Genomic DNA, 15170 nt, shown 5'->3' on the forward strand with positions numbered 1-15170 from the left:
TAGACAACCATAAATGTCAAATATGTTTTTTGGTTATAATCTCACAGGCACTAGAGGTTACTAATTGCACCATTTCTTTTATTTCACAACTTGCTTTAGCCTATTAGCATACTGCAGACATCAGCATTTCAGCACAGTATTTTGTATTTTCATTCTTTAATGGGTAAACAACATACCTTTTGCTCCCGTGATCATATTCAATGAGTGAGAATGAAGCAATAAACACAATTTAGCGAGGAAATAAGGAGTTTTCTCCATGGTCGAGTAGCTGCCACACAGAATCACATTAAAATAATAATAATAACATTCCAGCCAAGCTCATTTAGTCCAATTACTTAGCGGGATTACATACGTGTCTCTAAAATGAAGCCAGAAGACGCCTAAGGATTCTGATGAGGATGAAAATTGCCCTAAACTTTTCATTTTTTATATTTCAATCAGTCCTAAGCTCTTTGTCATTTGTCATCCTGTCATAGGGATTTGAGTTTGGGGGCATAGTTTCAATTACAAAATAAAATGTAACTATCTATACCACTACAAAGTACCGTACTTGCTTTTAGGGCTTAAAAGGTTGAACGTTGCAGGTGTAAAAAAATGTTTCCCCCTTAAATTGACATAGAAATTCACAAAGTACATGGAATGTTTACATAAGGGGTCTCACACTCAATATCCTTGGGGGCTGCTGGGAATAGAGTCCGAGTGAGACTGAGTCGCATCAGGTTTTCCCCAAGAAAAACATTGTTAAAAAAAAAAAAACACAAATAAAGTTGAATAAATAAATAAACAAATTAGGAGTTAATAAGAATATAAGTAAATACATCTTTAGGTATGCGGAATATATTTTAATTCCACTTTGGGCCACTGTCGTGTTTAGCCAACGCAGGGAGAACGTCTTGATGCACAAAGTACGTCATTTCCGCTTCTTTTTCTTGTTCAGCAGAACTGTGTCGAACAAATGAAATTAAATATGTGTGAGGCAGTGTATACAACAAATAGCACAATGTAAAAATAAAATAATGACCCTCAAACAACGGTGTTACTCCCGATCATTGGACTGGGTTATTGAGGACAGTTATTACAGATGGACAGTTGTCGCTACGTGATTGCAGACAACATTAGGTTACATCAGGTTGCTTACTTTTCTTTTATCCCGCCGCATATGCATCACTTTGATTTATTTTGTCAAACAAAGACATATACCAGTGTCACACCCGTTGTGACACAGGTTGGGTCAGTTTCATTGTTTTGAATTTTTTCCTGTTGTCCCTGATGTAGTGACCGCTTATAGTGTCCTAGTGTCCTGGGTAAGACACTATGCTGCATCCAGGTGGAGTGGGGAAGTTGTGCGTGGGACCAGGGGCACTCCAATCTGATACCTATAAAAAGCGCACAGGTGTCCGTTACGTCTACGACTGCCGAGTGCGATTTGCGCCACAAAACCAAGCGGGTCCTTGGGTTACTAGGGTTTTTGGAACCTTCAAGTCTCTAACGGCAGTTGTCTTACAACTGCCGGATGACAGCACCGCCAGTTCAGCAGGCGTGTTTTAAAGTGGACTTCGACTGTAATTGAGTCATCTAGTGGTGCCGTTGAAGAGGGCAGGTGTCCACAGAACGTGGGTCTCAGGTGAGCATCCTATGATCCACCCTGAACAAATTAAAGTGAAGGCTTTCTGTAGCAGAAAAAGGAGTCTGAACTTCCGTACCCTTTCCCTAGCCCCCCATAAAAGCCCTGTGGTGATAGTATTTTGGATGACGCAGACAGGCATGGTCAGCTGGAAGTCCCTAGTAATGCGTAAAGGTCGTTCTAGCCACAAAATTGTGGTGACGTGGTAGTTCGGGAGCGACAGGCGTAACTAGGCAGACCTTTTTAAAGGTACCGCAGCCCACTCCGAATGGAGAGACCCCGTAGAAAACGTGTGGCAAACATTGGTCACCACAAAACCCCCCCTGACTGACATACAGCAGCCAGTTGTCACCTAATCATGCGGTCAAAACACAAGAAAACCAAAACTGAACGTGTGGAATGTAAGGACCCTCATAAACGACAACACAGACAGAGAGAGAGAGCACAACGACAGACTGCTATTCTGACTACATCATTACCCAATCACGTGACCGAAGTGACGTCCTTGTGACCCACAGCATGCCCGGTGTTGACAACTGCTTGACAGACCATGGGCTCCTCGTATCTTACCTCAGATTCCAACTGCGAAACCTCCCCCACCATAACAGAAAGGCAAAGAAGGCACAGCACTTCAATGTCGCAAAGTTGAAAATCTCTACTGTCCAGGAAGGCTACTTGAACCGTCTCTAGGAGCTTCTGACTGAGGTTTCATTACCAGCACCCCAACCGGATTCCACAGAGCTGCGCCATCACCAGGACTGCAAAGGAAATAATCGGCTACTCCAGAAGCTCCCATCAAGACTGGTTTGATCAAAGGACGCTGACATCCAGCAACTGTTTAATCTGAAGAAAGCTGCCCGCCTTACAAGGGAGAACCACTGCCCACGCTTGCTTGTGACACTCGCAGGTAGCAAAGCAGAAGTGCCAGCGAAGGCTCCAAAAAATGCAGAACCTCTGGTAGCAAGGCAAAGCAAATAAGATCCAGTCCTATGAAAACAGCAGAGCCCCATCCATCCATCCATCATCTTCCGCTTATCCGAGGTCGGGTCGCGGGGGCAGCAGCCTAAGCAGGGAAGCCCAGACTTCCCTATCTCCAGCCACTTCGTCTAGCTCTTCCCGGGGGATCCCGAGGCGTTCCCAGGCCAGCCGGGAGACATAGTCTTCCCAACGTGTCCTGGGTCTTCCCCGTGGCCTCCTACCAGCTGGACGTGCCCTAAACACATCCCTAGGGAGGCGTTCGGGTGGCATCCTGACCAGATGCCCGAACCACCTCATCTGGCTCCTCTCAATGTGGAGGAGCAGCGGCTTTACGTTGAGCTCCTCCCGGATGGCAGAGCTTCTCACCCTATCTCTAAGGGAGAGCCCCGCCACCCGGCGGAGGAAACTCATTTCGGCCGCTTGTACCCGTGATCTTATCCTTTCGGTCATGACCCAAAGCTCATGACCATAGGTGAGGATGGGAACGTAGATCGACCGGTAAATTGAGAGCTTTGCCTTCCGGCTCAGCTCCTTCTTCACCACAACGGATCGATACAACGTCCGCATTACTGAAGACGCCGCACCGATCCGCCTGTCGATCTCACGATCCACTCTACCCCCACTCGTGAACAAGACTCCTAGGTACTTGAACTCCTCCACTTGGGGCAGGGTCTCCTCCCCAACCCGGAGATGGCACTCCACCCTTTTCCGGGCGAGAACCATGGACTCGGACTTGGAGGTGCGGATTCTCATTCCGGTCGCTTCACACTCGGCTACGAACCGATCCAGTGAGAGCTGAAGATCCCGGCCAGATGAAGCCATCAGGACTACATCATCTGCAAAAAGCAGAGACCTAATCCCGTGGCCACCAAACCGGAACCCCTCAACGCCTTGGCTGCGCCTAGAAATTCTGTCCATAAAAGTTATGAACAGAATCGGTGACAAAGGACAGCCTTGGCTGTCAACAGCAGAGCCCTTTAGCACTTCTATGCTGCAACAATGGTATCTCTGGCTCTTGTCGTGGAGGTATCAATACCCTCCAGTCTGCCAATGGGGAAACCACCCTTACAGAATATCAAGCCATCCTCGACTGGTGGAAAGAACACTTTCATACGCTCCTAAATCGCCCAACTACAGTGGCTGATGACTTGCTTTGTAAGGTTCCCCAACACTCTGTGAGGCATTGGATGTCACTCCCTCACTCCTACATCGAGTTTCAGAAGGTGTTACGCCGCATGCAAGCAAGAAAGATCCCCGGTCCAGACAACATTCCCTTAGAACTCATCTCTCATGGGGGCATGGCCTTGAAGATCAGGCTATTCATGACAATAGTGCGCGTATGAGACAAAAAGGCTATACCTGCGGACTTGAAAGTTGCCGCAATCATTACCGCTTCATTCGCGGAAACTACCACAGCATTTCCCTCCTCTGCATCACCGTAAAGATTTTTGCACGAGTACTGCTCGAGAGGCTCCCCATTATTTCCAAAAAAGTCCTTCTGGATTCACAGTGCGGCTTCTGGCCATCTCGTGGCACTACTGACATGAGGGACGGTGTGGCGCAGTGGGAGAGTGGCCGTGCGCAACCCGAGGGTTCCTGATTCAATCCCTACCTAGTACCAACCTCGTCACGTCCATTGTGTCCTGAGCAAGACACTTCACCCTTGCTCCTGATGGGTGCTGGTTAGCGCCTTGCGTGGCAGCTCCCTCCATCAGTGTGTTGGTGAATGTGGAAGTAGTGTCAAAGCGCTTTGCTTTCCTTGAAGGTAGAAAAGCGCTATACAAGTACAACCCATTTACCATTTATCCTCTGCGTTTGCCTACTTTCGGAAAAGTCTTGTTAGCAACAGCGACCGCTCTGTTTCATCTTTTGAACCTAGAAATGGCTTTTGATAGCGTACCAAGACCAGCCAAGTGGGCCATCTTGAGACGTTTCGACTGCTCTGATAATTTCACAGATCTAGGACAGGCTCTCCACGAAGGAGATGACTGGCCGCATTGTGGTCAAGAACGCCATCTCTCACTTCTTTCCCATCACCGCTGGACTGAAGCAGGGCTGTGTTCTGACCCCCACTCTCTTTTCCCTCTACCTTGGAGCTATGACCCGTGAACTTCCTGACATGGCTTGTGGCATCCAACTTTTCTACCAAATGGATGAAGGACATTTCAACACTGGGCGTCTGCGCGCGCCGACTTACAAACATGGTCCAAGTGCGGGAGCTGCAGTATGGGAATGACAACGCATCCTCTGTGGACACAATTTCCAACCTCCAGACTACTATTGAACTCTTTGATAACGCCTAATCCTGCTTTGGGTTCACTGCCAACATTACAAAGACTTAGATCTTTGTGCGGGCTATTCTGCTCCAGACATCTGCAGTGTAATGTTTGTAGAAATGTCCTTGAGACTGTGAAAGCGTTCCCCTACCTAGGAAGTTATCTCTCCAGTGGTTACACTGTGCAGAAAGATATCGACAACAGGATTTGTGCTGCACATGCGGCATTAGAGAGGCTCTCCAAACATGTCTTCCTAAACCGTAACCATAGTTTCCATACCAAAATCACGGTGTTCCACAAGCTGTCCTTCTTTCTACCTTTCTGTACGGCTCCAAGGTGTGGGTTTTGTCTAGACAGAATGTGAAAAAGCTGGAGTGTTTCCAACAGCGGAAACTTTGTGCGATCCTGAATATATAAAATGGTAAGACTTTTACACCAATGAGTATGTCCTTCTCCAAGCCAATCTCCGTTGCATCGAGGCAAAGAGGGCACGACACCGCCTTCCCTGGACCGGACATGTCAGAAGAATGCCCACAACCCCACTCTGTTGTCATATCTTGTTCTCGCAACTTGTATCCTGCACAAGACCCCAAGGTGCCCCCAAAAGACAATTCCGTGACCAACTGAAGGTCACTCTCCTCCTCTGCAACTTTGACTCTGCCACCTGGGAGACCCTTGCCAAAGAGCGCCCTGTGTGGAGGCATATTATCATTTAAGGAACAGACCGCATAGAAAATGAACAACGTTGTGGGGCAGAGGGCAGGAGAACAACGCAATGAACAGCTTCTCATTTCCCGCTTACCACCCACACTTCCCTGTAATAAGTGTGCCCGTCTCTTCTGCTCTGTCTTGGCTTGAACAGCCACATCAGACATTATCACCCCAGAAACAGCAATAATTGAGACTCAAATCATCTGTTAAATGATTCCAATCACTCAGATATGAGCGATTGCTTAGTAGTATTGACCACTTACTGTATGTTTTTGTATTTCTGCACACACACACCTAATTCTAATCAATCCTTCCTATTTATTCCCTTCAGTTGTTTGTTGTTTTGCTGATTACTGCGGGGCTTCACGGTGGCAGAGGGGTTAGTGTGTCGGCCTCACAATACGAAGGTCCTGCAGTCCTGGGTTCAAATCCAGGCTCGGGATCTTTCTGTGTGGAGTTTGCATGTCCTCCCCGTGAATGCGTGGGTTCCCTCCGTGTACTCCGGCTTCCTCCCACTTCCAAAGACATGCACCTGGGGATAGGTTGATTGGCAACACTAAATTGGCCCTAGTGTGTGAATGTGAGTGTGAATGTTGTCTGTCTATCTGTGTTGGCCCTGCGATGAGGGGGCGACTTGTCCAGGGTGTACCCCGTCTTCCGCCCGATTGTAGCTGAGATAGGCACCAGCGCCCCCCGCGACCCCAAAAGGGAATAAGCGGTAGAAAATGGATGGATGGATGGATGTGTGATGCTGCATGCCACACACTACACTTCACATCCATCACGGGAGAGACCAATCCCATTCTGCGCCTTGCTGCAGGTCCAAGCAGCCCACCTGTTTGGTTGCTCATGATGTTTTGTAATTTTATGTGCGACCCTTTCGTTGAAGTGCCTTGACTTGTCCCACTCACCGCTTTTGTTCTCTGCGCTTATTTTTGTGCATCCACCACAGTAAGCCATGACATATACATGTAATGTCCCGCAGGGTAGCAACATTTTTTGAAAGTGTTGTAAACGCAGGGCACCCAGACGAATGTCTGCTTGTTCCCAGTTTCAACGAGGCAGCCAACCATACACGGAAGAAAACTACATGACAACGCTGCTTTAACTTTCACTCATTGAGAAATGTTTCTCTGCTTGCATCAAGCTCGGTCAATATCCCGCCTCCGAGAGCCATATCTCCCACCATGATTGGTAGGTTTGTTCAGCTCCGCGTACAACACAGTGTTGTTAGTGTAGAACTTGCGAGCCGAACTAACATTACAATTTCATGTGAAGGTGGGGGCTGCCAAATATCGTTTTGGGGGATTAGGCCTGGAGTTTTTAAGACCAGGTGCCTAATCCTGCATGCTGAATTAGGCAGTAATGTTTGGGATCTGTTCTTAATTTTATTAACACTTTTTCTTTAAATGTTAAATAGGTTATACTTGTATAGCACTTTTCTACCTTCAATTTACTCTAAGCGCTTTGACACTATTTCCACATTCACTCATTCACACACATTCACACACTGGTGGAGGGAGCTGCCATGTAAGGCCCTTACCACGACCCATCAGGAGCAAGGGTGAAGTGTCTTTCTCAAGGACACAACAGACGTGACGAGGTTGGTAGAAAGTGTGGATTGAACCAGGAACTCTCAAGTTGCTGGCAAAGCCACTCTCCCAACTGCGCCACAACGTCCCCTTTTATGTATTTTTGCCCCTGAAAATGAATCCGCCAGTCATTTCCTATAAAATGTAGTAGGTGTTGAGTAATGGGTAGATAACTAACTGTATTTGGAATGCCCCCTTTCCATCACCAGACTTTATATTCCGCCCCCTATTGATGTGTCGTCATCTACAGAACTGGAGACTATTTCCCTGCATAGACAGTGTGGATAAAGACATGTAAAACTATTGTTTTGATCTTTAATAGCATGTTTTTGTCGCCCTGGTCCATGATTAAATCGGAACTTATATGGTTAAGATTATGAACAACAAAGAAATATAAAATAATCCCCATTTTAGGACTTCCCTGCTCTTTCAGAATGTTTTCAAGCATCTTGAGGAAATATCAGTAGAAGAGGACACAACATAGCGTACTAGCAGATTGATTTATTTTTATCTCATCTTTGTGTGCTGAGTCTGCTCAACTTTCAGCAAGGTTTTAGTTAGTCTTTCTCCCCTCAACAAAGCTCCTCATTTTCAGAATCACATTTGACACAAGTCTTAAATTTATTTCATCCAAACTCAGACGAAATCCCTTCTTTCCCAAAGCCAGACTCATTAAAACGATCGCTGCAACCTACACTCCTCTCACTCAGTCAGTCCCATTTTGTGCGAGTCAATTTGACTCGAGAGGTCCATACTTTTCTTATATTCCAATAATTTGGGAATGTATTCAGGCTGACTTCTTATTTATTTGTATTGCTGCAACCGACATATTTTATTATTCCATCAAATTCTGCCTGAAAATATATTGATTCGGAGTAATATGCTACCAGATCACTTACTATGCTCCAATCTTCTGTTAGCAGGCCCGACAACATTTTTAAGCTAAAAGTGGTTGTTCTAAAATGTGCTGAAACTTTTTTGGAAAATAAGCTTAAAATCACAACAGTGTGTATTTTCGGCGAGAGATTTATATATTTTTTAGTTCTAAAACTGTGAAATAAGTGCCAATGTTATCAGGGGTCCTTTGATATTATTTGTGTTCCCCCCGTTCCTACTTTATACTTATTTTCTGGGGCAAGGAGAAACTGAAGGTTATTTTTAAGAAACGTGTTTTCTGTAGTTATAATTTTATTTTCATTCTCCATCACAGGAGACAATTTCCATCAACCCCCTCAGTTCCTAAGATCCCCTCATGGCAGATTCCCTTGAAGGCCAATTCAGCGTCCAGCTCCCAGTCAGTCAACCACAGCAGCAGCGATATCTCTCCCGTCAGTAACGAGTCCGACAACTCTTCCCCGGTCAAAGATGGACGCCATTGCCCACAAGATGAGCTGGGCGTGGCGCACGGTGTCAACGGTGATGATGTTGGCCTCGGGACAGCACTGCCTTTGGATCTTAAGAACCTGGCTCGCATGGAGGTGCAGGGAGAAGAGCCGAATAAGCAGGCAAATAATGATTTCAGCCAGGAAAAGGAAGAAGAGGACGGTCTAAGCATGCAGTCAAAGGATCGTCGAGGCGGAGATGGACAGATCCACGAGCAAGAAGACAAGCTCAGGAGAGCTGAGGATGCCGGCGATGAAAGTGAGGTGGATTAGACCGCTGTAGAACACTCTCCAAGTGCATCACTTCTTCACTTGTATGTTGGTCAGTCCTCCATTCACACACATTCTGCTACTGCCATCTTTCAAATAAGCATGTTTCTGTCGCATCTCAATCCTGGACAACACTCACAAACAGGTGTGAGGTGACGCGCTAGTAACAAATTTACTCCAACCGGGCTATACTTAAATTGAACTGTAATGCAGTTCATTGTATCAGACATGAATGCTATCATTTATAACATGTTGCACGCCAAGAGCAGCCCGAGAACGCCTTTAGAAACATTTCTGCCCCCTTGTAAGTAAAGTATGGAACAGACAGTCGGGACCAAAGATATGTAGCAGTGTTAAAAGGACCTGTAAACGTTTATAGAAATCATAAATGTACACTAACTCACAAAAGCGAGGAAATCCCGACTGCTTGGAGTGCCCAGACCTTTAAATATGCAAACATAATTTCCGAAAAAGGATAAGCGGTAGGAAATGGATGGATGGTTGGAAATTCCGCACGCTGTGTGTGGGAGCCATGATCTATGTGGCGGTGAACAGCGTAGTTCAAAAATGAAAAATACAATTTTGGATTCACACATGTTAAAAGTGCAATTTCAATGGTTATTCGGTGCGTTTATTAAATGAAAGAATGAAATTTATGGATGAGCAGAAAAATGTGTATTTAAATTATTTTCCCTACAATGTGTTGTTTTTTCCGATTAGTCAATTTGAACAACCTAATCGATAGATTACTATATGGAAAAATTAACCATTATCTTTAGCACGGTGGACCAGGGGTTAGTGCATGTGCCTCACAAGACGAAGGTCCTGAGTAGTCCTGAGTTCAATCCCGGGTTCTGGATCTTTTTGTGTGGAATTTGCATGTTCTCCCCGTGACTGCGTGGGTTCTCTCCGGGTACTCCGGTTTCCTCCCACCTCCAAAGACATGCACCTGGGATAGGTTGATTGTTAAAACTAAATTGGCCCTTGTGTGTGAATGTGAGTGTGAATGTTGTCTGTCTCACTGTGTTGGCCCTGAGATGAGATGGCGTCTTGTCCAGGGTAGTACCCCGCCTTCCGCCCCAATGCAGCTGAGATAGGCTCCGGCACCCCCCGCAACCCCAAAAGGGACAAGCTGTAGAAAATGGATGGATGGATCTTTAGCCCTCCACTGACTAGAACATCCAAGTTTCATTTTATAGTGTTTTGGTTTTAGAAGGTATGAAATGTAAGAGGTGTACTCAATACGTATGCTGTCCAGTCAGGGTTTGACTTTTTACTCTTAGCCTTTGGTCAGAGTGTCTTATGCGAATACAACTTGCAAAGTAAAGGGCGGCATCCCGAGTAAAGTACCATGTTTTGAGGAGAAAATACACAATGTAGCCCACAGTGCTTTAAAAGTATTTATTCTATGAGCTTGTTCACAGCTTTGCCCTTTTGTCCCGGTTTTTGTGCCTATGCTTTTCTTGTACAGAGCAAAGAGGCATTGATTAGGTCCTGTGTGTGGTGCAGCTGCGGGTCAGGAGTCAGATGTTCACTCTGAAAGTTAGCATCCTCTTCCGCAGAAGCATTAGCTGAGTTTCCCTTTTGATGGCAATGGGAAAGGACAATCCCTACCAGGGCCGAAGCTTTTAGCCTCTTTTATGTGTCCTTTTGCATCGGTGTCAGTCTGTCAATAATTCACAAGGCCAGCAGGGTGGCAGTTGAGGGAAATAAAAGCCCCTGAAATTCAAGATTAGGATGTGATGAGTGGCCTTGTTCCACGTTGATGTTCATGCGCTCAAGGAGAGGGGAAGATAAATGTTATTTTTTTTTTCCCACAGCTTTTCTTCACCTTTTTTACCGAGGGGCTGAAATGTGCATCATGGAGAGTGTTTGTTTGTGTGTGTCGGGCAGAAACGCGTAGTCGCATCTCCAGCAGAGCAGCTGATTTGGTTTGTGAAGTATGTTAATAATCAAATGATCAACAAATAACAGATGTAATAGTTCATGCAGCTTGAAATGTCAAGCAGGCTAAAATCACAAATCTAATACAGAAAGCCAAGTTGCATTGTCTTATTTTCCATAACAAGCCCGCCGGTCCAAATTAGGTAGAGCCTCCCACGGTGAGTAATCTTTCCTGAAAACTGTGCCGATATTTTGTAATAACAAAATAAGACGCAGAGAGCTGCCACAGATGGAAGTTGCAGAATTTGTGTCACTTGTTTTCTGGCTGTGGAGGTGGGTGCAGGAAGCTTATAAAAATCCCATGATTGAAAAGGAAAGTCACAAATGAATACTTGACTTATTGAATTAGTCACTTTGTCTGCAGCTCTTGAGAAGAGTCCCTGAGTGAGAAGACAGGATGGATCTCCTTCATAGGAACACGCAGACAGGTTAGAAGGACGCTGGACACAATTGCAGCAAATTACTTTGTTTGATCAGAATGTGTAACTCATGCTTTTATAGACACTGTAAAAATATAACTTATGGATTTTGTTCCATTTGGTGACCTGTTAAAATAATTATTATATGTTTGAAGGCTATATAACTATGATAACAAAATATTTTTAAAGAAATTCAGCTTCATTTTATGTACAACATTGGTGTCAAACTCAATGTCTGGGGGTCAGACCTATTCCACAACATCATTTTTTGTGGCCTATGAACGCCTGGAACTAATGTGCATCAATAAAGTACTTCATCTTTTTTATTAAATATTTTTTTTTGTTTTTTTTTTCAATTTTGAATGAAAAGTATCATTGACTTCATACAGTTACATATTTGACCAACTTTATTAATAATATCTGATCATACAAAAATCACACTAACATATATTTCCCAAAAAAAATTGCCAGAATAAAAATTACTTTTCCGTGTGATGTATGATTTTAAAGCAAAAAATTATCCATCAATTTGTACATCAAAAAAGTTCTAATAAATATTCACTGTTTGAAGCTGCCCTCTGTGGGCTGTCATAAGTGCCAAAGTACAAAGTAGTTGCTGTCTTATAAGACAAGAACTGTATTAAAAACATAATTCATATTTGGGATAATGTTACCTGCCGGTCTAATAAAATATGTGTATTATTTAACATCAACAAAATTAATAAAATAGTTATTTATTATTTCAGTATTATAAATGCTGAAGTTTATATAGGTCAATGTTGATCAAATTTTAATTATTCTAGTATATTCTCAACAGTTCTGAAAAACTTTTCCTCAGTTTTGATCAAGCTATTTTTATTGTGTAAAAATTGTAACAATAATTCAAATAAAATATATTTGTAAAAACAACAATTGAAAAGGCGAGAGCCTCTAACATTCAAGAGCCATTCCACCAAACTGGTACTAGTTGCTTTTCACTATCGAAATAAAAATAACTAAATATTAAAGTTTGTTACATTTACCTTTTTTTTTAACTCTACATCTGATCATCGATCTCAGGATTTTTTTGTGTGTGTGTAAGACTGCTAGGCAAAGATGACTCATTTGAGTAACATGACTGAAAGTAACAAGAGTGGGTTTATAGCTTAAAATTAACAAATAAATAAATAGCAAAGTATTTAATAGCGTAAAGCATTTACCTTAGAGAGTGGACTTATACAGTATCGCCTTCTAGCCGCATCTCTGTCAAGTGCACCATGAGCAGCTTTTCCATATTTTCTTGGATAAATGTCCGCCATCTCTAAATTATTTTAACACCCCTGGCTGGCGTTACAGCTTTCATAAAGTCTTCTTTCAATAGCAGTGCATTATGCGAGTGTTATTAATGATAATGGATTAGGTTCATGTAGTTTTCTCCGCCGTTGAAGTCTTCACCGTATCCCTGGCTAGGGGGCAGTCAGGTACTAGGCCTTTGCCAAGGGCCACCTGGGGTAACGGTAGTAAAGGGGTTAACCTCCTAGTGCCCCAGACCCCATAAAGGAGCCTCCACTGCCAGATGCCCCTTAACGTCATGCCCAGGACATGACATGAGTACATTAATACACCAGTGTGGGCTGTACTGGAGGCAAGGTGTGTGGAGTGTCTTGCCCAAGGACACAATGGCAGCGACTAGGACGGCGGAAGCTTGATTAGCAGGAACCTTCAGGTTTCTGGACGGCCGCTCTACCGTCTGAGCCAAGGTAAGTTGGTGACACACACACCTTAATCAAGTTTTTCTATAATTTATTTTTTGAATTCAATGAATGTCGAGGTTCCTTACCCCATATTTTTTTTTACACTTTGGGTATTCATTTTAAACGATTGTTTTACTTTTTTAAAAATCAAACCTTAATGTTATTTTAATGCATGTTTTGTACTAAAACAAATTATTGGGAAAAACATGTTCAATAATTTGTTTTAGGTCAATAATAAAAAATGTAACATAAAATGAGTCATGTTCCTGCTACATCCCCAACCAGGAGTCAAAACATTTATGTTAAATTACCAGCCCAGTAACAACACTGTGTGCCACGGGAGACATACAAAAATTGAGAAATGTGTCACTAAATTCTCATCGATGTTTGTATACATTTGTTTTATATATTCCAGTGGCGGGCCGTGTGTTTCCCACCGAGGCCTTTAGATTAGATTAGATTAGATCAGATTAGATTAGATAGTACTTTATTTATTCCTTCAGGAGAGTTCCTTCTGGAAAATTTAAATTTTCAGCACAATTCCATTCAAGTGATGTCCAACTTCAATGATTACTTTTCAAAATACTATCATTGATGTCACCAAATGATCATTGAACACATTTACGCACTACTGCGCATTGAAGCACATCAACACTGTACAAAACGGGTTATTTTCCAGCGCATTTAAATATCAATTAAAACACATCAGCAATTAAAACATATCCTAAGTGGTACTGACAAAATCCATCCATCCATTTTTTACCACTTATTCCCTTTCGGGGTCGCGGGGGGCGCTGGCGCCTATCTCAGCTACAATCGGGCAGAAGGCGGGGTTCACCCTGGACAAGTCGCCACCTCATCGCAGGGCCAACACAGATAGACAGACAACATTCACACTCACATTCACACACTAGGACCAATTTTAGTGTTGCCAATCAACCTATCCCCAGGTGCATGTCTTTGGAAGTGGGAGGAAGCCGGAGTACCCGGAGGGAACCCACTCATTCACGGGGAGAACATGCAAAATCCACACAGAGAGATCCTCTGCCTGGAATTGAACCCAGGACTGCAGGACCTTCGTATTGTGAGGCAGACGCACTAACCCCTCCGCCACCATGAAGCCCATTATTATAAGCCCATTATACTGTCAAAATGAAAATTGCAAAAAACATACTAAAGGTGAAAAAATTAAATATTTGAACTCACAACTGGTAGGACCTATTCGACACCGTATAAGCCAGTGATACCCCTCGTCGTCGCCATATTCAAGAGGAAGTGGAGGGCATTTCCCCATTTCATTGCCAGAACAGTTGAGCTAGCTTCCGGGATTGGCCGACATCGTCTCACAAGATGTAGTTTCTCTTTAAATATCCTTCTTGGAAATGGCCTTGCAAGTATATGTCTGCCACCTAGCCAACGTTTTGTTCTCCTTCTCTGCTATCCCGGTCTGGCTACGGCGCAACACTTCCCGCTTCCTGCTAAATTGTAACTTGTGAAAGGATGCTCACTTTGGAATGACAAGTGAGTATCCAATCACAGTCTCATTAACATCAGGCTACTTAGATAGACTACTGTCAACAACTTGTAATCTGATTGGCTATCCCAACTGTCTCTCAACTTTATATGTTCCTCAAATTCATTCACAAGCTGTCCTGATGATTATCTAATCACATCCATCCATCCGATTTCTACCGCTTGTCCCTTTTGAGTTGGCGGGGGATGCCGGAACCTATCTCAGCTGCATTCGGGCCGTAGGCGGGGTACAACCTGGACAAGTCGCCACCTCATCGCAAGTATCCAGTCACAGGACGCGTAAACGTCACGTTCAACGTGAGGCCATCTAGAAGTAACCTGACTCCCGCTAGATCCTTGTAATTCCCTGAGCTCCACACAAGGATCTGGGCTCGAGGGCATTGCAAACTCCTTCAAGATCGCAAAAAATAATGAACCAATCAGGATCGGCGGTCGGAATTTCGTAGATGTGACGTAGCGCCAAAGCAACTGTTTAATTCAAACAACAATTGCGGCTGTGTGCTCACATTGATTCTGCTAATGCAGCTGTTTTGTCGAATCTATCGAATATTATTTTTTTCTATGAACAGTTTTGAAGGCATTCATTAACTTTTCGCTTCGTCGTTATCCAATATGTCGGCTGTTCTGTTTTGGATTTCCCAGCGTCGCTCTCATCAGCGGCACGGGTTGATTTCGATGTGAGTGGTTGAAGTAGTACGTCATTCAAGA

At 43.9% G+C, this 15170-nt stretch overlaps 1 protein-coding gene across 3 annotated transcripts in view; it reads left to right on the top strand.

Annotated features, from left to right (window-relative positions):
• Positions 1–11527, top strand: part of pex14 (peroxisomal biogenesis factor 14) — a 146370-nt gene extending 134843 nt beyond the window's left edge. For 2 of the 3 annotated variants that reach the window (XM_061903877.1, XM_061903875.1), the window contains 2 exons: positions 8392–8822; positions 11142–11527. In XM_061903877.1, coding sequence (XP_061759861.1) covers positions 8392–8822; positions 11142–11161 — 451 coding nt within the window. In that variant the 3' untranslated portion in view covers positions 11162–11527. Of the gene's footprint in view, positions 1–8391; positions 8878–11141 lie in introns of all 3 variants that reach the window. The other variant, XM_061903876.1, reaches the window with a different exon arrangement.
• Positions 11528–15170: the final 3643 nt, after the last annotated feature.

This window comes from Nerophis ophidion, linkage group LG06 (genome assembly GCF_033978795.1).
Source record: "Nerophis ophidion isolate RoL-2023_Sa linkage group LG06, RoL_Noph_v1.0, whole genome shotgun sequence".
Classification (NCBI taxonomy): Eukaryota; Metazoa; Chordata; class Actinopteri; order Syngnathiformes; family Syngnathidae; genus Nerophis; species Nerophis ophidion.